We start from the raw sequence: 24,062 nt of genomic DNA on the forward strand, positions 1-24,062 counted from the left end.
GGAATTCTTATCCAGGGCAGGGATACGCGAGTGGGCGGGGCGTGGGAAGCGCGGGAAGGCCTGAGCAGGTCAGTCTACCGAGCGAGTCACGCCGCACTGTGCGGCGCTCCCCAGAGGAACCGGCAGTTCTGCACTCTGGGGCCCATTCGCGGGAGGGAGCTCCGGGGCGAGGGTTGGGAGCTGTAGCCTTTCCACGGGCCAGCGACCCTCCCCGCCAAAGGGCAGCGCCCGCCCCCCGGCCCCGGCCCTGCCCGGCCCGGGCCCTGCGGCAGGACGGCTCCGCCGCCGGGTCGCGGGAGCCCACGTGATCTGCTGCGCGGGCCACCGCCTCCGCCGCGCCCAGGCCCCGCCCCCGTGACGTCTCACCGCCCTCCGATTGTCGGAGCGGTCCGCCTCTTTCTGCGCTCGCTAATTGGCTGGCCCGGCGGGCAGCGCCCCCCCGCGCCACGCCCCTAAGTCGTTGGGAACGCGTTTAGGGGCGGGGTCTGGGCCGGAGGGGCGGGGTGAGGAGGTTCCGCGCGGGTAAAGGGGCTGCCTGGAGCGCGGTCCGAGCGTTCTGGCGTCGCGCGCCGCTTCGTCTACCGGCTCGCCGCCCGCCCCTCCCCCGCCCGCCGCCGTCACCGGGGAAACGGGCCGCGATAGCCCGCTGACCCGAAGCTGGTTTCATGGCAGCCGCGAAGAAAGCAGTTTTGGGGCCGTTGGTGGGGGCAGTGGACCAGGGCACCAGCTCAACGCGCTTTTTGGTGAGCCCAGGGTGACATTTGAGGAGGCGCCGAGCCGAGGCGGGAGCCCAGGGACTCGGGGCTGGCTGTCGCGTCCCCAACCCGAGCCTTCCCCGACCCTGGGCCCCGGTGGCTAGGCAAAGGGTGGAGGCCAAGGCCCCCAAAGCGGGACCTGCCACGCTGGAGCTGCCCTGCGTGGGCCTCGGGGACCTCGGCCTCTCGCGACCCCCGCGGCCGAGCTGAGCAGCCCCGGCCTTGGTGGTGGAGCCGGGTCACCTACTAATAGTGGGACTCCACCCCCAAAGGGAACTAGGGCTAGCCGAGCATCCGTCCTGAGCGGCCCGCTCGCCCCCAGGGACAGGTGGCCACACTGACCGCTATTGCGGGCTTCCCCAGGAGCATTTGGCCTGCGGGGCGCAGGACGTCCTTGGATGGGGCGAAAGCTGTGTCACGGCTCTGGTAGCCTAACATAGCGTCCTTTGGAGCAGCGGAACGAATATAGTATTAGTGTGATGGTGCGTTGTCATCCTCTCCCACAGAAACTGCAGAAGGTGGAATGCCGGCGTGGTGGAGGGGGCTGCTGAACACATTAGGAAAGTCACACTACACTGCTTTTACCAGCATCTTTATTTAATTTCGGAGACTCACAAATTTCAGTTCTGTTACTTTGCCGGTTACAAACAGATGGTTTTCTCCGTGCTTCACAGCATAAAGTGACAGGAAAATTCTGTTTCTCTTTTTATTTACCATGTATGACAGCAGTTTTATCACAACGGAGTGCTATTTAAGGGACTCTGCTTATTAATATGTTTTTGCAATTAGGAAACTTGCTCTTAAAGTGATCCAGCATCAGTTTAGCAAGAGAATTTAAAAGTTATTTAAATAAATGATTGTTAAGAACTCAAGCTTTCAGTGGATATTTGACTAATTTCACAGGTTGGTGTAAATACTGAATGATTATTTAACTCTGTCTTCACTTCTTCGAATGATTTTTTTCGTGCATTATTTTGTATGTATATATATATATATATATATACACACACATAGGTGTACCTATATGTATACATTATATGTAAAGTTGATTCATTTTTTCCAAGTTCTGTTTAGCTGACCACTTGACTAAAAACCTGCATTTGTGCCTTCATATTGATACTAGCCTCTCATCTCCAGCAAAAAGCTTTCAGCCCAGTTTAAGTTTGAATCTTCTTTAATGACTTACCCTGGTTTGAGCTGCCAAGACATAGTTCTACTGTCTCTTACATTGCTTATCTTTTAATCACCCAGGGCAGGTTTCACTTTGTCTGATTTTCATATAAATGTTTGTAAAGTAATCCTGAATCATAAGTAAAATAGTCTGTCTAACTGGATTTGATTAATACATAAAATACACAATCATCATTACCATCTCCCCCAGATTAAGAAAGACCATTAAGACGTGTGCTAACTGTGGGTTAATTTTTGAAATCACACTCAAGAATTGCCCACACAAATGCCTGCAGGGGCCAGCCAGGTAGAAGGTGGAGAGCAGACTCAGGCCAAGGGGACAGCCTACAGCTGCCAAGCAGGAACATCAGCCCAGTGGTTGCCAGATCTTCAAATTCTTTAAGAAAAGCTGATAGTCTAAAGTTTTCAGTGAAATCTTTCAATTTTTAAATGTTGGCAACTAGTTCATAAAGCACTGGGAGAGGGTCAAACTAAACATGGTGATTGTTTTCAAGTTTATGCAGCTTTTGCCTTCTATGAATACAGGTAAAGTATTTCATAACTTTGTAGGCTTCCCTTTTAGGCGCCAGCCTGTACGTGACTCTTCACTGTTGCTGTCCTACTGCAGCTTGTTCTAAAGATTCTGTTGCCCAAGAGGCATCTTTCTGCCTTGGTGGGGAAAGAATTCATCAGGTTCGTATTCTCACGATCATCTATCTGTTCAGTGTGTGACATGAACAACACAAGCCCCCAGAAGTTGAGTTCTGTTTGCTGGGCTCTGTGCGGCATGGTCTCGTTGAGTAAGCTAAGGTGCAAATTCATAAGATTCCCATCCTACTTATGGAATGATGTGAAAAAGTCAATTAACTTTTCTGCCTCTTGAGAAACAACTGTGAAAGCATGCCTCACAGGTAGATAAAAGACTTAGAGATCATGTGTGAAGTCGAACAGAACTTAGGAATGGTTTAGCGAGGTGTTTTCTTCTTTGGTTATAAGGAAAGTGGTTGCTAAACCACTCCCTGCAAAATACAGATAATGGATTTGCTGAATAAGTGCTTCAATCCCAAGGTGATTCCCAGGAGTTGTTCCAGTAGTTTTGTTCCATGTTGTAATTATGATTCAAAACTCATTGCTTACCTTCTCCGGGAAGAATACAGTGGATAAGAACTGTCATAAGGAACTTTATAAAGTTAAAGGTGTTTGAATAATTTCCTGACCATTATTCATTAGATTTACATATCATTTGACTTTTATAAGACCAATAACCTCTGCAAACTTTCTTCTTCCTTTTCCTATACTAGCAATGTTTGCTTTTCTCCCATGATGGACACAAGATTTCTTTATTTGTGGTCTTCATCTGTGCGAATTGCCTCCTCCCTTATTCCCCAGATCTGCTGCTTGAAATTTGAATCTGCCTCCAAATAGTGCCTCAACTGCCATCTCCTAACAAGTCTTCCTCAAACTCTTGGAATTTTCTATCCCTTCCTTTTTTTTTAAGATTTTATTTATTCATGAGAGACACAGAGAGAGAAAGAGAGAGACAGAGGGACACAGGCAGAGGGAGAAGCAGGCTTCATGCAGGGAGCCTGATATGGGACTCGATCCCGGGACTCCAGGATCACGCCCTGGGCCAAAGGCAGGTGCTAAATGGCTGAGCCACCCAGGGATCCCCTATCCCTCCCTATACTACTTTTCTTACACCTCTATTCAAAGCTCTTATCTGCTTTGTATTATAATTATATACCTTCTGTAATTCGGAGCCAAAAAATCTTAAAACTTCCTGACTTGGGTATGCTTGATTACTTAATTTCTTCTATTTTAGTAGTATACCTGCCATTTTAGAACATGCTCACTTCTAGTTGCCAAAAAGTCCACCCTGGGATCCTCTGGATAGGCTTTGTACTAAAGGAAAAATTTCATACTTGTCTGATAGGACAGTGAACTGGGGTTGACACGTGATTACTCAGATTACAGAATAGGAACTTCTTGGAAAGAGAATGAGTGTAACAGGTTTTAAGGAGGGGCCATTTCTTTAGAAGACCAAAGTTTCAGCTGAAATAGTCAACTTCCTTCTTTAATTTGGTAACTTTGTTTTTCTCCCATTGAGTTGAATGTTACAAAAGCAAAGGCTTGGAATGTGGTATGACTTGAAATGTGCTGGATGCTACATTTGAGGATTTTTTCCATCATTATCTCATTTAATCCTCCTAACAACCATGATGTAGGTAGTACTATTAAGTTCCTTTCCACAGGTGATTGGACTGTGCTGAACACTGTGCCCAAGATCACAGAGTAACCGGTGGAACGAGGATTCAAGGCCAGGTCTGTCACACTCAGAAGCCTGTCCTCTTAATGCCCTGCCCTAGGCTCCCCGGCTGCTTGGAGTGATGTGACAGGAAAATGAGAGACTGGGGAAGGCCACTTACCTATCTTTCAGATGTCTGTTCTGATTATAATCACGGATAAATCTTCACCAAGAAAAACATACACATACTATTGGTTTCGCAATATGTAAAAAACGTTGCCTTTGAATAAGTCTTGCCGGTTTTGATCATCTTGTGACTCAGATTCAGCGGGTCCTGGGCAGGGCTCAGGTGTAATCACCGTGGATAAGGTTACGCAACCATTTTGTTCCAATAGTCTCCAAAGCATGGCTAGAACTGTAGTTTCGTGCTTGCTTTGGCAGGAATCATTGCCTTGGCCCCAGTTGTTCCATCATGCTTCCAGATCTCATAAGGCTTAGGGACAGATTTCCACTTTCTTTCATGTATTTATTTGACACATATTTATTAAGCATCCATGAAGGGACAGCCACTAATGAACAGTAAATTTGGTTGAACTATTCTGGCTCATCGGTAGATTGAGGCCACTGTTGTGATAACTACAGTTGCGCTTCTTTTGTGTTTTTCTTTTTTCCACTAGGTTGGCTTATTTTCTTGCCCATCACCTTACACAAATGGCAAGAACACGGTCTCATAGAGCTGTCACCCTCTCATCCTCTTGTCTCCCGTAAACATTGCATGTTAAGAACTTTTAATTTTAAGTTCCCTAAAGGGCAGGATAGGGTAGTTTTTTTCCTCCCCAAGGCCTAACACAGCATCTCACATGTGGTGGGTGCTCATTACATGACTGGACATCTGAGCCCTTCAGATGTGTTGACTAGAACTCTAGGGTTGGAAGACTAGGAAGGGTAAAATTTGTGGAGTCTTGGAAAAAGTCTAATTTGGCAACTATAGCTGTATTAGAGATTATATGCTATTTAATGTGGTTTCATTTTTAAGAAAAATATATTGTCATTCATGTTTTCCTTACCTCTGTGGCTTGTTGGAAGATGCCAGTATACCATTTGTGGTCTCAAGTTTACAATGTAATATATTTGTAGCTAGTATTTTTTAAAGATTTTATTTATTTGAGAGAGAGAGATTATGAGCAGGGGGAGCAGCAGGCAGAGGGAGAGGGAGAGGGAGAAGCAGACCTCCCGCTGAGCAGTGAACCTGATGTGGGGCTACATCCCAGGCCCCTAGGATCATGACCTGAGCTGAAGGCAGATCTTTTTACCAACTGAGCCAACCAGGCACCCCTGTAGCTAGTATTTTTATTTTAGGTCATTCAAATTTATATAGTATCATAGAGTTCTAGAGAGGGAGTTTACATTCCTAAAAAAATGTTTTATCACATAGTAAAGCTGAGTGTGGTGTAAAAGCGTAGGCTAGTGGGGAAATCACGTGGGGAGGGAAATGAATGTGCATGTTTATGATGGGCTGGCTAAATTAGTCATAGGATGAGTGAGCAAGGATAAGTGAATTCATCTTGGGACCCCAAGGGACAGTTTCTTAGTAAGGACAGCATGCCGATCTCCCTACTGCTCTCCTTCTAAGACAAGGAAGGCTTGCTTTGTTTCAGAAACTCCTTAAATAGTTTTTTTGTAAAATTAATTTTCCTTGTTTCTTCATTTTTTAAACCATCCCTGTCCGGCAAAGCTGGAATTGAGTCATGAATTAGACTTAAAGATGACTATAGAGCTGGTGATTTCTAATTCTGTCACTTGAGGGGAATGGTAGTAGTAGTAGTAGTAGCCCTAACAATAGGAATAAGCATTAGTAGTGGCGGCAGCAGCAGTAATGATGACATTTTTAGGATGTATGCTATGTGCCTGCACTGCCAAATTCCTCTCCTACATTCACTTCTTTCTTCAGTTTATTTTTACTTTTAAGATTTATTTATTGAAAAAAAGATTTATTTATTAAGAGATAGAGAGGGAGCACACTTGCACGCAAAAGGAGGGGGAGGAGCAGAGAGGGAGGGACAAAGAATCTCAAGCAGATTCCCCAGCCAGCAGGGAGGCCATTTCATTGGGCTCTGTCCCAGGACCCTGAGAGCATGACCTGAGCTGAAATAAGAATCCAAAGCTTAACCGACTGAACTACTCAGGTGCCCCTTTAGTATCATTCAAGACTCAGATGTTCAGTATTCCTTTTTTGGAAACAACAACAACAACAACAAACCTCTCAAGTTTGTAGCTGTCCTCCCCATAAAACAGAATCTAGAACTGCAAAGTGATTTGTGCTTAGAGATGAACATAGCACACGTGACTTTGAATCCTAACTCCCACTGGTGGGTCGTGCTGCTGGCTGGTGGTAGTAGTAACAGCAGTAACAGTAATGAAAATAGCAGTCGCGGTACCACCGGTGCTTGTCCTGTCATTTGGATAACATACTATGTACTTGCCCTGTGTGAAACACTTTCCATAAATTCTTCCATTTAATCCTTTGACAGATGGAAAAGTTGAGGTTCAGGAAATTTAAAATCACACCACTGACATGGGCAGGACCGGAGCTTGACCCGCACCCTCAGCTCTGTGTGCTTCCCGGGCCTGTGCTCTTTGCCTCCGTGTTACACCAACCGTGAAGATCTCTTCTGCCTCTCTGGCCAACTCAAAATTCTGAAAACAGATCTCTTCCTCTCTCCTTTTTTTTTTTCTCTTTTTTTTTTAATTAAAATATAACCAACAGGTAACAGTATAAGTGTAAGGTGTACAGAGTGTTGTTTGATCCACTTGTGTATTGTAATACGGTTACCATGGTAGCATTAATACTTCAATCATGTCACATAATTATCCTTTCTTTTTTGTGGTAGGAACAATTAAGATCTAGTCTCTTGGCAACTTTAAAGTTTATAATACAATATTATGGGCTGTACTCACTGTGCTCTGTGTTAGATCTCCAGGACCTAACCCATCTTACTAGTTCCAGGTTTGTAACCTGAACAAATCTCATTCTTGAGGCTTAGGACCTAAAATATAAGCAACTTCCCAATGGGCATCTCAACATCTATGCCTGAATGACACCCCAAATAACACATTATCTACAATGAACTTTGAAATCTCCTTAACCCCTCTGTGTGCCACAACCACTGTTCCTACTGTATCCTGTATTGTGTAAACACTGCCTCCTGCTAACCTGTCCCCTGTCCTGCATGGGTGTCCCTCATTTTCCTTGACTCCTCCCCCTCCAAGCCCTTGATGCAGCTAATTGCTTATATCCTGTTAAGTCTCTCAGCAATGTACTTCCTTTCTTTCAATCCCCGATGCTGCTCCCAGTCTGACAGGAGCCCTCAGCTATCTCACCTGGATCCCCACAGACACATGGCAGCTGCTCTCCCCCCTTCATCCTAACCTCCCATCCCTTCCCAGGCCCACACGCACTCCCTTCGAGTCCACCTTCAATCTTAGTCTAGAAGTTACCTATTCTGATATGATAGCCCCTCTCCGACCCCCAGAAGTCTGAATGAGGTGTCCTTTCTCTTTTGATGTCCTAAAACTCCCATATATGCTGCCATGTAATGGAGGATGAAAAGACATAATTTATATTAACATGATTTTGTACTGGAAAAGCACTGAATTGGCATTTAGGAAACTCAGAGGTTAGCTCTGTTTGTATTAGCCAATCTTCTGGAGCTCACTTTTTAAGCACAGTAGCATGACATTAGGGCCACGGGTTTCAGTTAGTGTCATCATTTGTTTTTTGTTTTAGAACTCCTTTGTTAGGCTTTTCTCTGGAAGGACCTAAATCTCGAAGCTAAAATTGATAAAAATGTGAAATCCAGGGTATGGCATAGCCCAGAGGCTCAGCTGGAGCTCCCTGTCCTCCTTCCCAGCTTCTGAAGGGTCCTGGAGATGCAAGGAGTACATTTTGAAAATGCTGGCCCTACAGGATCTCAAGGATGTCTTCCAGGAAGCATAGACTCCTTGTGCCTTCAAATATTCCTTTTAATTAATTTTCTTAAAGAGACCCTTCGGTTCTGTGCTGTTATACATCTGAAGTCTTAACTGACTTAAAATTTGGTGAATTACAAATCTGGAAAGGGAGAAAAAGGTAAGGGCCATCTGTAATTCCGAAGTCTTTCTCCTTTGCCACCTAATGAGTTTTAAACAATGACCATGCTAGAACTTTTATAAGACAAACTAGATAGCTACTGCCATCTTTACTTGGCAGTGGCTTTTACAATCTACTAGATTAGCACTGTTGCTACTGGGCATTGTGTTCTCATATAAAATATGTAACCTTCCAGGCAGAAAGGATTCTGGAAGCATCATTAGCCTTCTTTGTACATTTGTCCATCTGCAAGCAGATGGACAGCCATTAAAACTCTTCACATGAACCTAGATGTATGAGGAAAAATAGTACTGCAGAACTTCACTGTCTTGTACAATAGCCACTAACTAGCAACATGTGGCTATGGACCACTTTCAATGTGCTTCGTCCAAATTGTGGTGGACCATAAGCAAAACATATACCAAATTTCAAAGAGTTACTTCTAAAACAAGTAACAGATCTCATTAATAGGTTTTGCTATTGATCACGTCAGAGTGATAATTATTTTAGATATATTGGCTTAAATAAAATGTTACTAAAATTAACTTTACCTTCCTCTTTTTACTGTTTTTTATGAAAATACTTAAAATTACATAAGTGGTTTGCTTTATATTTCTGTTGGACAGTGCTGCAGAAAGTTGATGATTCCAAAAAATATTAAACCTAGAAAGTGTCCCACAAACTTGGAAGTGTTGCACAGGGTCAAATCCTAAACATCTAAAGGTAGTGTCTGTATGCTACAGTTTCAGAGCTCTGAAGAAGTAAGGAAGTCCAGGTTCCATCCTTTTATATCCAAATGCTGTGTGACTACCAGCATCATGGTCTAATAAGCCAAATGGAATTTACCAAAATTCTTCCCTTTTCTGTGCCTGTTTCAAAGGCCCACAAATCCATTGTTAGTGTAGACTCCTGAAGTTAGCCTCCTTAAAACTAGTAGGTGATGGAACAGGGATCCTACTCCATTCAGAGCCTCATAGATCTGCTATAGAGGTCTTTATGAATCCAGCCAACCAAAAGGGACACTTTTCTCCTAACCCAACGCCCTTTGGGGATTTGTGAGAAGACCCTGGGAGCAGTACTAGTATGAATAAAAATTATACAACTATGGTTTCCTCTTAAGAGTTTTTCTGCCACATAACCATTTCTCGTTTGATTTGATAGTTTTTCTCCCAATAAGTACCTGGTAGGCCATATTTTTTTCAGACATTCAACAAATATTTATTGTCAGTCCTATGCCAGGTACTATTCTAGGCCTTAGAGATAATCCAGATAAAACAGGACAAATGGAGTGAACATCCTATAGATACACTCTACGGCTAAGTTGTAAATTAGGGGGATATTATTTGGGGTTCTGTCAAGTGCCTTTTATTTATGACATGTCAAGTTAACCTTTGGCTTGTAAGATATTTTATCTCCGCAAAGGACTTGAGAATTTACCTTCTTACTTTTCATTAGATTCATCACTTCCTCCCAAAAGGGAGATAGTGTCCTGGGGAGGGAGGGCAGCAGCCACTCATGGTGTGTTTTCTCTTTTTACTTTCCCTTTCGTAGCCTGCAATGAGCAGGTAATTTTCTCCCACAGGAAAGCTAGGCATGGAAACACTTTCTTACCTAATTGGATGTAACTTTACTGCTGTAATTACAATGATTTCGGAAGCTGGGTTTAATTAAAATACGAATCCAGACTCTGAAAGACTAAGTACTTTGCCACTCAAGTATAGGTACATGCAGGTCAAAAAGAATGTACGTGAGGAAAGATGGCTAAGGGTTTTTCTTTTAATGTATTATTTTAGTAGTAGTAAAATTGTGGAGGATTGTACAGCACCTCTTTGGGAGCTTTATGTTTTAATGTTTTATACCAGAGGTCAACAATTCATAATAATTGTGTGACAGGGAAGCACTCAGCCAGATGGATGCCAGGATACACTTCTCCCCCTGTGGATAGGACCCCATTTACCTTTGTAAGAGCTAGATGCATTGCTGTGCTTCCCTTCAAAGGGATTTCCACAGTGCCCTTCTCTGCCTGGGCACCTATGACTTTTTATTTATTTATTTTAATTTATTTATTTGTTTATTCATGGAGACAGAGAGAGAGAGAAAGAGAGAGAGAGGCCGAGACAGGCGGAGGGAGAAGCAGGCTCCATGCTGGGAGCCCGACGTGGGACTCGATCCCAGGTCTTCAGGATCATGCCCTGGACCGAAGGTGGCGCTAAACTGCTGAGCCACCCGGGCTGCCTGTACCTATGACTCTTACTGTGTCACCTATGACTCTTAGTGTGTCTCCTCCTTAGTGGAAGCAGAATGGAACCTTCCAGCGTCCCCATCAGCATTCTACCTCCTTTCTCTTATTCTTGGTTTTCCTATTCTCTCTTGAGATCCATGCTATTAATTGGTTGATGTATTAAATTTCCTATAGCTTGGAGCCAGTTGTGCTTTTTTTAAGATTAAGAAATTGCCCCTTAGCTTCATGTTCAATAGATTTCTCTTTATCATGATTCTGTCTGAAAGAACGTAGAACATCCTGTGTGGCATTTCACTGATTGGACTTTTTTTTCTGTTGGTGACTGATGACTTCAGTTGCTGAATAGCTTTGAACACCTTTCCTCTCTACCTGCATTTTCACCCTAACATTGCAATATGTTTTTCAGGTTTTCAATTCAAGAACAGCCGAACTACTTAGTCATCACCAAGTGGAAATAAAACAAGAGTTTCCAAGAGAAGGGTACGTTCCCTGATTTACTATGTAAAGCTACCTTGTATTTATTAATCCATCTCACCTTACCTGCCCAGTGGCCTTGTAAGTTAAACTTGACTGAACCCCTCCTGAGAAGGCTTGAGAGATAGGTTTTAGTCAAGGAAAGAAGCAGTACCTTGGTGGCTCAGCAAAAACATATGGGTGATTGACAGCTTGGGAATTCAGTGACAGGAAAGGAAGCGATAATAAAGTAGCAAGGCAGAGGAGCATTAAATAACAGAAATTCCACATTGACCTCAAAGGCATTTAGTTCTATGTCCATCCTTGGCAAACACTGCTTTGCTGATTGGAGTGTAAACATTCACATATCTTATCATCTAGTGCTAAAATCACCCTTCTTGGAATAATGTGCATATGTAGTAGTTGTGATTAAATAGAATTCTAAGTATATTATTTAAAAGTTAATGATGTTTATGATACAACTACTTTGAAAAACGGCGGCAGTTTCTTATAAAATCAGCCATATATCTGCAGATTCTGCTCTTAGGAATTTATCCAAGAGAAATGAAAGCAGAAAGCATATGGCTATAGAAAGATATACATGAATGTTTATAGCAGCTTTGTTCATAATAGCCCAAACTGGAAACAACCCAAATGTCTGTCATCTGTAGAATGGATAACAGTGAAATACCATGAGGCAATTTTTAAAAAGTGAACTGATGCATGCCACAACATGGTTGATTTGTATTAATATCATGAAACATGAACAAAGCTGAACACAAAGGAGTACACACTGCATGGCTGTATCTGAGATATAAGAAGAGACTAAGGTAATCTAAGATAATAGAAATCCAAAAATTGATTGCCTGTGGACTATGTGATTGACTTGAAAGAGGCATGAAAAAACTTTCAGGAGCAACAGAAATAATTCTGTATCTTGACTGGGATGGTGGTTAGATGGGGACATACATTTGTTAAAACTCAACAGATTATGCACTTTTGATCTATTTATTTTACTTAACAACTAAATGCAATTTAAGAAAGAGAAAAAAAAACTTGATGCCCTACCAAATTTTAGTATTTCCTTTTCATGAAAAATGTTCTCCTGCATTTTAGAGAATTATTTTATTTTATTTATTTTTTATTTTTTTAAAGGTTTTGTTTTTTTTCATTCATGAGAGACACACAGAGAGAGAGAGGCAGAGACATAGGCAGAGGGAGAAGCAGGCTCCCTGCAAGGATCCCGATTCGGGACTCATGACCTGAGCCAAAGGCAGATGCTCAACCCCTGAGCCACCCAGGTGCCCCTCTCTCTAGAATTATTTTATTTTATTTATTTTTTATTTTTTTAAAGGTTTTGTTTTTTTTCATTCATGAGAGACACAGAGAGAGAGAGAGAGGCAGAGACATAGGCAGAGGGAGAAGCAGGCTCCCTGCAAGGATCCCGATTCGGGACTCATGACCTGAGCCAAAGGCAGATGCTCAACCCCTGAGCCACCCAGGTGCCCCTCTCTCTAGAGTTATTTTAGTAATGAAAGCTATTGATACCATACTAGCCTTAGAATGACTGTCCACAGGCCTAATCCCAGTGCAATTTGGAGAGAGCACGTAGGTCTTGAATGGACAAAAGTTAGAAATATGTGGAAGGAGCTTAAGTTTTTAGAAAAAGAATTTAGAGACTACTCAAAGCTCAGGAGAGCCAGGCAGGCTCAAGGAAGGCCAAGAAAAAAGGCATTTGGAATTCCCTTGGACTTCCAGATTCGAGGGTAGGATTTTTTAAATTTGGGTCCTTTCTACTTGTGGTTTTCCTCAATTGCCATTTTGGTTTTTTCCACACTTCTTTTCCTTGTCATTTATGATGAGCCCTTCATCTTTCTGAGGTCCTTGTACCTTACCAAAATGGCGCCAGGATTGGGTCTGAAAACTGGAAGCAATGCCTTGTCTACATGAAATAATTACTGGATGTAATTTAAATTTTTCCCTAAATTCTCACAAAATATTTTGGGAGAAAAATGGCAAAAGAGATTAGTATACTTCTTTTCAGAATTCCTTTTGCTTCACAAATAAATAAGTACATACACAAACAAGTAAGTAAATAAGTAGATCAGTCACTGCCCCCATCCCAAGAGTGATATATGTATCTCAATCTACTTAGAAATAGCTAGTGACTAGTGAAAACATGCAGTTGGCTTATCAAAATTCATCAAAAGTCACAGGATCTAAAGAATTGGGGAGCTAATTTTTTATTAGATTCAAAAATAATTATTTAAAAGTAGGTAGAGTATCTGCTATTTATGGTCTGCCATTGCTTGCCTTCTTTCAAATGAGTAATTACTATGTGAAGAATGAGAAAAATGTAAGGGAAATGGGCTTTTGTTTAAATCATTTCTTTGGAATACTGGTGATACTTTCCTTTGCTAATGTAATTTTCTTTGATTTGTGCACCTGCCACACCTTCATAAGCATACATATCTAGAGGAATAAGCTATGTTTATATTGCTTCCTTGTGGACTAACCAAATACATTCTTTTGTTCAAAGATGGGTGGAACAAGACCCTAAGGAAATTCTGCAGTCTGTCTATGAGTGTATAGAGAAAACATGTGAGAAACTTGGACAGCTCAATATTGATATTTCCAACATAAAAGGTATTTTTAATAGAATATTTTTCTCCATGTATGATTATCTCAATTGAATTCAATCATTCATTCATTCAGCACATAGCCAAACACCTGTGCAATGGCAAGCATTTCTGTGCCAACTGAGGGAGTGACAATAAATGGGTAGATGAAATCCATGTTCTCATGAAGCTTTCATTCCAGTGGGTGTAAGAGCAGGCAAATGCGAGCTGATCTCAGGTCCTGGGAAGCCCTGTACAGGGGCTAAAACTGAGTTGATACTGTAGGGTGGGCCCAGAGAGGCTTACTTTAGATTGAACAGCTAGAGAAGGCCTCTCTAAGAAGTTGACACTGTTGCCAAGGTCTCAAAAGCCGAAAGGGGCCCACCGTGCAGATGGCTGGGAGAAGAATGTGTAAGGAAAAGGAAGCAGCATGTGCAAAGGTCCTGAGGTGGGAATACGCTTGGCCTATTTCTGGGTTGGAAAAAGACCAGTGTGTGAAAAGTGGAGGAAAGGAGGGTGGGGGTGGATCAGAGGTTTCAGTAGGAACAGTAATCAGGGAAGCCAATAGGGCCTTGTCAGCCACAGTTAGGAGTTTGGGTGCTATTCTTAGTATCACGGGAAGCCGGCAGTGAGAAGGTTTTAAGCAAGGTGACGGGATGACAGGATCTGACTTGCAGTTTAAAGACAACTTCCTCACTGCACTGTGGAGCCATGTGGGGGCGGACAGTAAAGGTCTGAGTGGCTGCTGTGGAAGTCCTGAGAAAGAGGATGGGGACCTGACTGGCAGTGGTAGCAGGGGAGGTGATTTGAGGGGGCAGAACTGGATGATACATTGGAATTCAGGGTAGTAGAGAGAGCAGTATTGTCAGGGGATGTGATTGGTCAAAGATGATGCTTGGGTTTTTGCTGGAGCCCCAAGATAGATTGGGGAACATGGGCGGTGGGGGGGGGGTTGAAATGAAAGCATTTCACTTAGAGCATCTCCTTGAAATAACTGGAAGTGTTAGATTATTACAGGATCTGTATTAATTCCAAGTAGTTTATTGTTTTTGAAGATTTATTTATTTGAGAGAGTGAAAGAGAGTGCAAGAGCATGAGCGGGGAGGGTGGCAGAGGGACAGGGAGCATTCTCAAGCAGACTTGGAGCTGAGCAGCAAGCCCGATGCAGGGAACAATCCTACAACCCTGAAATGCCCGGAGCCAAAATCCAGTCAGTGGCTTAACCAACTGAGCCACCCAGGCACCCTTGTAGGTAGTTTGACCCCAAGTAAGGGCAACCTTCAATTGGTGATAGTGGTGCCTTGATTCACATCATCTTGGCTATGAGATTTACCAGCACTCCTGAATTGAAACTTTGATTGTTCATTTTGGTGGAGATGCTGGGGAGAAACTTTGAATTTTTTTTCAGACTTTGCTCTATTTGTATAAATAAAACTTACTTTAAAAAGACTGAATGGAGCATCTAGATGGCACACTTGGTTAAGCATCTGACTCTTGGTTTCCACTGGGCTGGTGGACTTGAGCCTCATGCCGGGCTCTGTCCTCAGCGGGTAGTCTGCTTCGACTTCTCTCTGCCTCTCTTGCTCTGTTCTCTCTCTCTCTCTCTGTCTGTCTCAAATGGATTCATCTTTAAAAAAAGACTGAATGTTATCAAAATCAATTGTTCAGCAGATTCACATGCTGGGTATGCTAGGGAAACAGTGGAGCACAATAGGGTTGTGCCACCAACAGCCAAGTGACGGAAGCACATGTTAATGCTATCACAAATTAATGGAATATCCTACCCCGTTTGTCCCTATATCAATGTGGAAGTGTTTCAAACTTCTTTTAGAGTATCACTCACCAAGTTCTAGATGAGTTGTGCAAATCAAAGTGATGGTTGGTTGTGTCCTTGAATTGTTCTCCCAGGTTTTCCAGCCTCAATGACCTAAACATATAGGAGGCATTCAGTAGTACACTCCATTGTCAAAATATCTTATTACCAAAGACATGAAAAATCTATGTGGCTTATAAAAGCCACACTCCATTGTCAAAATATCTTATTACCAAAGATAACTTCACAAACCACTTCACTTTTTTTTTTTCAAACCACTTCACTTTTTAGCTCTAGTGTAGCAAATAACTCTAGCTAAAAAGTTATTTATTTGTAGCCTTACCTATTAATCATTAAGAATTTATCATAGCTGGTTGTATTTCTTTTAAAAAAATATTTTGCTTATTTTTTTAAAGATTTTATTTTTAAACAACATCTACAGCCCTCTGCACCCAGCATGGGGCCCCGACTCAAAACCCTGAGATCAAGAGTCAGATGCTCCCCTGATTGAGCCAGCCAGGTGCCAATCGCTGGTTGTTTTCTTTTGCAGAACCTAGTTTGGTGTTAGTTGTCTTCCACCAGAAACTTTATAGATTTCAGGTATGGATGAGCAATGTCTCCAAAATCAAAGTTCACTCAGTGCAACAGCACATAGGAGTCCAAGACAAGTAAATAGGGGGCTGCTTTACTTCTTAGAGTGGGCAGCTCTGTTTAAGCCTGCCATTGAACTGAAGGCGCTACAAAGTTCATCCTCATGTGGTAGAAGCAAAATATAACATACACTGCTTTAACATTGAGACTATAGGGGTCCCTGGCTGGCTTAATCAGTAGAGCATGCAACTCTTGAGCTTGGGGTCATGAATTTAAACCTCAGGTTGAGTTATGAAGATTACTTTAAAAATAAATTTTAAGGGATCCCTGGGTGGCACAGCGGTTTAGCGCCTGCCTTTGGCCCAGGGCACGATCCTGGAGGCCTGGGATCGAATCCCATGTCGGGCTCCCAGTGCATGGAGCCTGCTTCTCCCTCTGCCTATGTCTCTGCCTCTCTCTCTCTCTGTGTGACTATCATAAATAAATAAAAATTAAAATAAAATAAAATAAAATAAATTTTAAAAACTCAGGAGCATAAAATTTTCAGCTGTTAAATTCCCTTGTATCCAAAGTAGTTAAGTAGTTACCACACTATTGGAGGAAAGGGAAACCACCCCCCACCCACTGCCTTGCCCTGCCAAACATCCACACACATTTCTGTCTTCTATCTACTCTCAGGGGGTCTCAGAAAGGTACCTTATTGTCCAAAATAGCTTCCCAGCTGTGGCTGGATCTCATTTCCAATTGTTATAACATGCCTCAAGCACACATCTTCCAGAGACTGTTTTTCTTAGAGCTTTACACCTCTTCCCATATGGCACTTTTAGTAGCCCTAGAGCCTTCCTCCAGGGTTCTTATTTCACTTTGGTTGGTTTTAGAGTTTTGGGGTTTTTTTCCCCTAAAAACTTGTTCCAATTATAAATTATGACTTTATTTTTATTTATTTTTATTTTTTTAAGATTTTATTTATTGATTTTTAAAGTGGGTTCTAGGCCCAACATGGGGCTTGAACTCAGTACCCTAAGATCAGAGTTGCATGCTCTACCAACTGAGCCAGCCAGGTGCCCTGATTTTATTTTTAAATAAGGATGCATACCATCCATAATTCTACCAACAATTATAACACCCTACAGTATTTCCAAAGTCTTTTTCTAAGTATATTTTCTTAACTATGATCATAGCTTTTCACAGGCAATATTAAGCAAAATTGAACCAGAGATTTTGAAGTTAGCATTTGACTAGCTAATTTTACTCGCAGCATTCACTGTCCAGAAAAATACCTCCTGAGAAAGAACATGCAGGTGAAGCTTGAACTTCCTAGATACAGTGTACTGCATTGGGTTTTATATATGCCAATGATGATAGTATCTGTAACTAAAAGACTGTGGGACCAGGAAATTATACATACTTGAGACATGTAACTCTCATATGCTCCTAAGTAGGAGATAAACCAGGGTAGAGAATTACAGGACCTGAATATGTAATTCTGAGAAAGAAGGAATTAAAAATTAGGCACTATTTAGAGAAGCATGTGTGCTGGGAATTGGCAAAAAAGTTTTGTTTTTATTTAAATTTAATTAACATATTGTATTACTAGTTTCAGAGGTAGAATTTAGTAGAGTTGGTTTTTAAAGATTATTTGAGTGGGGGTACCTGGGTGGCTCAGTTAGCTAGGCGTTTGCCTTTTTGGCTCAGGTTATGATTCTGGAGTCTCAGGATCAAGGCCCACATAGGGCTCCCTGCTCTGCAGGGAGTTTGCTTCTCCCTCTGCTCCTCACCCAACTCGTTCTCTCTCTCTCTCTCTCTCTCTCTGTCCTCCAAATAAATAAATAAATAATAAAATCTTTTTTAAAAAAGTATTTGAGAGAGAGCATGTGCACACACAAACACGAGTGGGGGGGGGGCGAGCAGAGGGAGAAAGAGAGAAGCTGACTCCCCACTGAGCACAGAGCTCATCATGGTGCTCAGTCTCACAATCCTGAGATCATGACCTGAAATCAAGAGTCTGCTGCTCAAGAAACTGAGCCACCCAGGTACCCCAGAAAAGTTATCTTTTCTTTTTTTTAAGATTTTTATTTATTCATGAAAGATAGGAGAAGCAGGCTCCCAATGGGGAGCCTGAAGCAGAATTTGATCCCAGGACCCCAGGATCACGAACCAAAGGCAGACGCTCAACCACTGAGCTACTCAGATGCCCCTAGAAAAGTTTTCTTTAAAAAAAAAAAAAAAAAAACCAAAAGGGTGCCTGGCTGGCCCCGTAGGTAGAGCATGTGAGTCTTGATCTCAGGGCCATGAGTTCAAGCCCCACATAAAACAAACCTTAAAAAAATACAGAGGATTTTAGGGTAAAATAGATGTTGGAACACTGAAAAAGTTCAGAAGAACTACATAAAGCCTGCATGCGCTGGGGAGAAATCAGTAATGGAGATGTGTTTATGGCAGCAGGAGAATCCTAAGAAGCTATTTCGCTGGACTTTGATCGTCTGCAAGAAAAGCAATTTTACTTAGGACAAAGGAACCGAATTAAGATAGAAGGAAAAGAAAGAGTGGTCAGGGAGGAATCTGTGACCAATGAGTCAGATAGAAATAGCTCTCAATTACATTCTGAATGTAAGTTAGAATGAGGCAATAAAGAAAGGTAGCCCAAAGGACGTAGGATAGTGACTCAGAGACTGCGGCTAAGCGAGCAGCCAGTCTATTTATGGAAAATTAATGTACTAGGGAAAAATAGGAGATTTTACTGGACTATGAATTCATTGTGATCTCACAGTGTAAAGTTGTCACAGAACTATTATGTTCACAGTATTCCAATTTAGCAGTCTGTTGCTGAGGTCCAACTGAGTTCTCTGGTCTCTGTATTGTGTCCACAGTGCTGCCGGGAAATTCTTTTATGAGTCCTGCTTAGCTCAGTCCCATTCTCTGCAACTATTAGTTCACTCTCTCCTCAGCAATATTGATGAGAATGAGGGGTACCTGGTGGCTCAGTCAGTTAAGTGACCAACTCCTGGTTTCTGCTCAGGTGGTAATCTCATGGTTTGTGGGATCAAGCCCTGTGTCGGCTCTGAGCTCAGTGTGGCGTCTGCTTGAGTCTCTTTCTGCCCCTCCCACTCGTGCTTTTTCTTACTCTAAAATAAATTAATTAAAAATAATATTTTAACAATGAACGGAAGCAGTAAGAAACATTTATTGAGCAGTTATTATGTGCCAAGCACTGTTGTAATACATAGTAACTCATTGTAACCCTGTTAGGTGGGAACTATTCTCCAATTTACAGAAGATAAAACAGATTGAGATCCAGGGTCCTGCTGCTAGGAAACAGGAATTTGAATGAACCCCAGCAGTCTGGCTTCAGAACCTGAGCTCTAATTGAATGATGCCCCAAACTCATGATCCTAATTTGCTTGACCCCATTTGAGCAGATAACCTTGTGTGCTACTTCACAGAGAACATTGAGGCTCTGGGGCCTTAATTCCTCATTTCCTTTCCCCATACTTGGATAAAGGTTATTTAGATGAACTGTTAGCCGGACTCCCTAAAAACAAAAGAAAGGGCTCAAATAAATAAATGAAAGGGAGGAAGTTACAACTGATACCAAAGAAATACAAAGCATCATAAGAGAATGCTATGAAAAATTCTAGGTAAATAAATTGGACAACCTAGAAGAAATTGATACATTCCTGGAAACCTACACTCTTCCCAGACTGAATCACGAAGGTATAGAAAATCAGAATAGGCCAAACATTAGCAAGGAGTTTGAATCAGTAATCAAAAACTAAACTAAATTGAGCTAAAAAGCTTACTGCACAGCAATGGAAACCATCAACAAAATAAGCAACCTACTAAATGGGAAAATATATTTGCAAATCATTTATCTGATAAGGGGTTAATACCAAAGCTACAAAGAATCCATACAACTCAATAGCAAACAGATAGTCTGATTAAAAACTGATCACAGGACCCAGATGTCTTTTTTCCAGAGAAGTCATACACATGGCCAATAGGCACCTGAAAAGATGCTCATCATCGCTCATTTTCAGGCAAATGCAAATCAAAATCCCAATGAATCCCAATGGAAAATTAATGTACTAGGGAAAAATAGGAGATTTTACTGGACTATGAATTCATTGTGATCTCACAGTGTAAAGTTGTCACAGAACTATTATGTTCACAGTATTCCAATTTAGCAGTCTGTTGCTGAGGTCCAACTGAGTTCTCTGGTCTCTGTATTGTGTCCACAGTGCTGCCGGGAAATTCTTTTATGAGTCCTGCTTAGCTCAGTCCCATTCTCTGCAACTATTATTAATCACACCACACCTATCAGAATAGCTATTCTCAAAACCGTGACAACTGTTGGTGAGGTTGTGGAGGAAAGGGAACCCTCATGCACTGTTAGTGGGAATGCAAACTGGTGCAGCCACTGTGGAAAACAGTATGGAGGTTTCTCCAAAAACTAAAAACAGAACTACCATATGATCCAGCAATTTTACTTCTGGGTATTTACGCAAAGAAAATGAGAACACTAATTCAAAAAGATAAATACACCCCTATGTTCATTGCAGTGACTCACAATAGCCAAGATATGTAAACAACCAAAGTGTCCTTTGATGGATGAATATACAATGGAATATTATTCAGTCATAAAATGAAATCTTGTCATTTGTGACAACATGGATGGACCTTAAGGGTATGCTAAGTGAAATAAGTCAGACAGGAAGACAAATGCTGTAGGACTTTACTTTTATGTGGAATTTTAAAAACAACATGAACAAAACAAAACTCGTAGGTGCAGAGATCAGATTGATGGTTGCTGGGGGGAGGGCCCAAAATGGGAGAAGGGAGTTGAGGTACAAACTTCAGTCATAAAATAAGTAAGTCATGGGGATATGATGTGCAGCATGATGACTATAGTCAACAATATTGTATTGCATATTATGTAACTTTGTATGGTGACAAGAGGATACTAGATTTACTGTGATCTCTGCAGTGTATCCAGTCATTATGTTGTATACTTGAAACTAATGTTTTGTGTCAACTATGTACCTTAATAAAAAAGTATGTAGCTCATTTTCCACAGGCCAGTTTTCATTGCTCTCTATTACATATAAAATCCACTTACAGTAAAGTCTAAGTAATTACTTTTTAGTTTAGATTTTAGTGTATGGTTTTAAAAATAAACTGTTGTTTTGAGCTTTAAAACAAAGATTATTTAGAACAAGGGAACTATTGGTTCCCCCTCAGCTCTGTACTATTCAGAACATTCCAGTTATGTTTTATTCTAGGTATACAATTTGAACAATCTGGGCAGAAAGTTGTGTGTTCCTAGGGGAGGTGGTCAAGGGACTTTCAGTCATACCACGTGGACGGGGGCCTGGCTGGCTCAGTCAGTAGAACATCTGATCTTAGGGTTGTGAGCTTGAGCCCCATGCCGGGCATAGGGATTACTTAAAATAAAAATAAACCATACCATATGGTGGGAGCAGTAGAAGGAAATTGGACTGTTTAGCTTATATAGGGGAAAAGAAGACCTGAGAGACCATACAACTGCCTCAAGTTCATGAAAAACTCACATATAAAAGTATTAATCTTATTGCATGTATCTCCAAAGACTGTAGCTAAGATCTGTAGGTGAAAGCTACAGGAAGAGGATTTTTTTAAAAAAACAAAGTTGTGTATAAAGATTGGTCTGCCTCGAGAGGTACTGAATATTTTGTCACTAGAAGTGCTGTCTGAATGGTCACATGAGGAGTCGTTTTGGGGGAAATTTAACCGGAAGACCTGTCTATTATTGATTATGTAGCCTTTAAAGTCAGTCTTCACCTTACATTCTGAAAGAGTTCAATCCTTCAGGCCAGTGCGTTCAACCCAGGCTGCACGGTAAAATCACTCGGGGAACTTTAAGGAAAAATAGTAATGCTCAGATCCTACTCCGTCTGTTAAATTGGAATGTTTGGGTCATGGCCTGGGCATTGATGTTTTTTTTTTTAAAGCTCTCCAGTTGATTCTAATGTACAGCCAAGTCTGAGAACCTGTGAGTTAGCTGAATCAAGCTGAATTGAGTAAAATGGTATGGATTAGTGTTTTACTTATAGTAACTGTAACTATGGCATTTGAGTCCTATGAAGGTCAGTATAATGTAAATGCCATCACATGTTGTATTTATGCCTGATTCAAATTCATATGTCTTACAACATACTCAAATATGAGAACAAAACAATTCCCAAAGAACCACCATAGGAGGTTGCCCAGCCTGAAGGATTTTATCTGTTTTCTTAAAATGCAGGTGCATGCATGCACAGAGAGAGAAATCGCTTATAGCAATTAGTAAATAAATGGATGAGATGATTGTTGGTCTCCTTAGAATAATAAATTGGGCACTGTAAATTTGGACTTTGTGCATTCCCTTTTTTATAAGGTAACCTGGGAGCCTTTCATTTGGATATTGATCTGGGTTCATTTTGTGCTGGTAGTGAGGCAGGAAGCAGTCTGTAGAAATAAAAAGAAGCTCTTGACAGTGGGTGTTTACTTTTCCTGGAGCCACTCACAGACAATATATTCAGTACCACGACAAAAGTGCCAAATGTTTTTTCAAACTGTTATGTTTAGTTATGCCTATTAAAAAGAAAACATGAGAACTATTCTCCTGAAGTAGTTTTCTACTTGTTTAATTTGTACTCCCTTCTGTTTAATTTTCTCTTTCAAGCTATTGGTGTCAGTAACCAGAGGGAAACCACTGTAGTCTGGGACAAGTTAACTGGAGAGCCACTCTACAATGCTGTGGGTAAGCTGTTATTCATGGATGTCAAATGAGAGGCCTTTCTCCACTTGCAGACACTGTCACGCTGAAAGGTCTGGCTGAGAAAGCATGTGGTCATGTTTCCTAGACTCAGATGGGATGGGCACGTATAGTCCTCTAAGAAATCAGTTTTTAGGTATTTACCATCTTCTGGTATTTTATTCACATCTTGAATTAACTTTTCCCCTTGTTTCCTCCTTTTCTTGATTATTTGTATCATACAAATGGTTCAGTGTTGCCCGAACTGTTTCATGGTCCCTGTTGCTCATGAAACCTAAAAGAGATCCCGCCTCCTCCCCTTAAAAATCGAAATTACACATGTTCACATACCTCTCTCTATAAAGTACTTGTGTACTTGTTTTCCCATCTGGTAATTTGAATGGACTCACCTGAGGTTCTGAAAATAAAATCTCAAAATTTTAGCTCCTTCCGCTACACATTTGGCTATTTCAACTGGGGTTCCAAAACTCAAAATCTCAAATACACCAACATTAGCTATTACATCTTACTTAAATGTAAATGACCATGAGCGTATTGTAGTATTCTCTTCGCACATGACAGTAGGTACTAAATGACACTGTCATTTGCTAAAAGGAAACTTCTGTTGTAAATATACAGTCACTAAAACACATCATTCTGTTCACAAATAACAAAACACAATTTTTTGTCAATAAAATACCAGATTGTGAGGTGTGGAATGGAGGTAGAAATTGTCAGAGATGGTATGATTTTTAGAGTGAGCTATTTTTACTTTATAGTTACTTTAATATTGATTGGAAGAAAGTGATCTTTGAGCAGAAAATACACTAAAACGGTGCCTGGTAAGAGTAGCATAAAACCTTTGGAAATAATCTTTGTAAAAAATTAGATATTTGCTGTAATTGTGTTATTAGAGACAATTTAGTATATCTTCGGTACTTTGTTTAAAAAAATTAAAGACTCAGAAAATGTCAATTGTAACTATAGGTCCTGTTACACAAAAGTACACATTTTAAATCTTTATTTTGTTCTCATTCTCATGAGCAAATCATTTTGAATATAAGCAAAGCAGGATATTACAGTTTTAATGACTGATACCTAGGGGGTATTCTTTCATGGATCACTATTAGCCAACATCTTGAACTAGATAGGTTTTGCTTTTTTTTTCCTGTGGGGGAAAAGGATGGACCTTCTCAAAAGAACCAGAAAGTTCCTGTTAAACTCTAAACTTTGAATTGTAAAAATGCAACTTTGGACTTTGAGTTGTCATTTTA

The 24,062-nt window shown here is 41.3% G+C and overlaps 1 protein-coding gene across 8 annotated transcripts in view; it reads left to right on the top strand.

The window, feature by feature from the left end:
- The first annotated feature begins 350 nt into the window (after window positions 1–350).
- Window positions 351–24,062, top strand: part of GK (glycerol kinase) — a 77,243-nt gene continuing 53,531 nt past the window's right edge. For 3 of the 8 annotated variants that reach the window (XM_072744271.1, XM_072744269.1, XM_072744272.1), the window contains exons 1-4: window positions 476–743; window positions 10,948–11,021; window positions 13,534–13,640; window positions 22,717–22,794. In XM_072744271.1, the coding sequence (XP_072600372.1) occupies window positions 666–743; window positions 10,948–11,021; window positions 13,534–13,640; window positions 22,717–22,794 (337 nt within the window). In that variant the 5' untranslated portion in view covers window positions 476–665. Of the gene's footprint in view, window positions 744–10,947; window positions 11,022–13,533; window positions 13,641–22,716; window positions 22,795–24,062 lie in introns of all 8 variants that reach the window. The other 5 variants (XM_072744265.1, XM_072744266.1, XM_072744268.1 and 2 more) reach the window with 3 other exon arrangements.

Source organism: Vulpes vulpes, chromosome X (assembly GCF_048418805.1).
Source record: "Vulpes vulpes isolate BD-2025 chromosome X, VulVul3, whole genome shotgun sequence".
NCBI lineage: Eukaryota > Metazoa > Chordata > Mammalia > Carnivora > Canidae > Vulpes > Vulpes vulpes.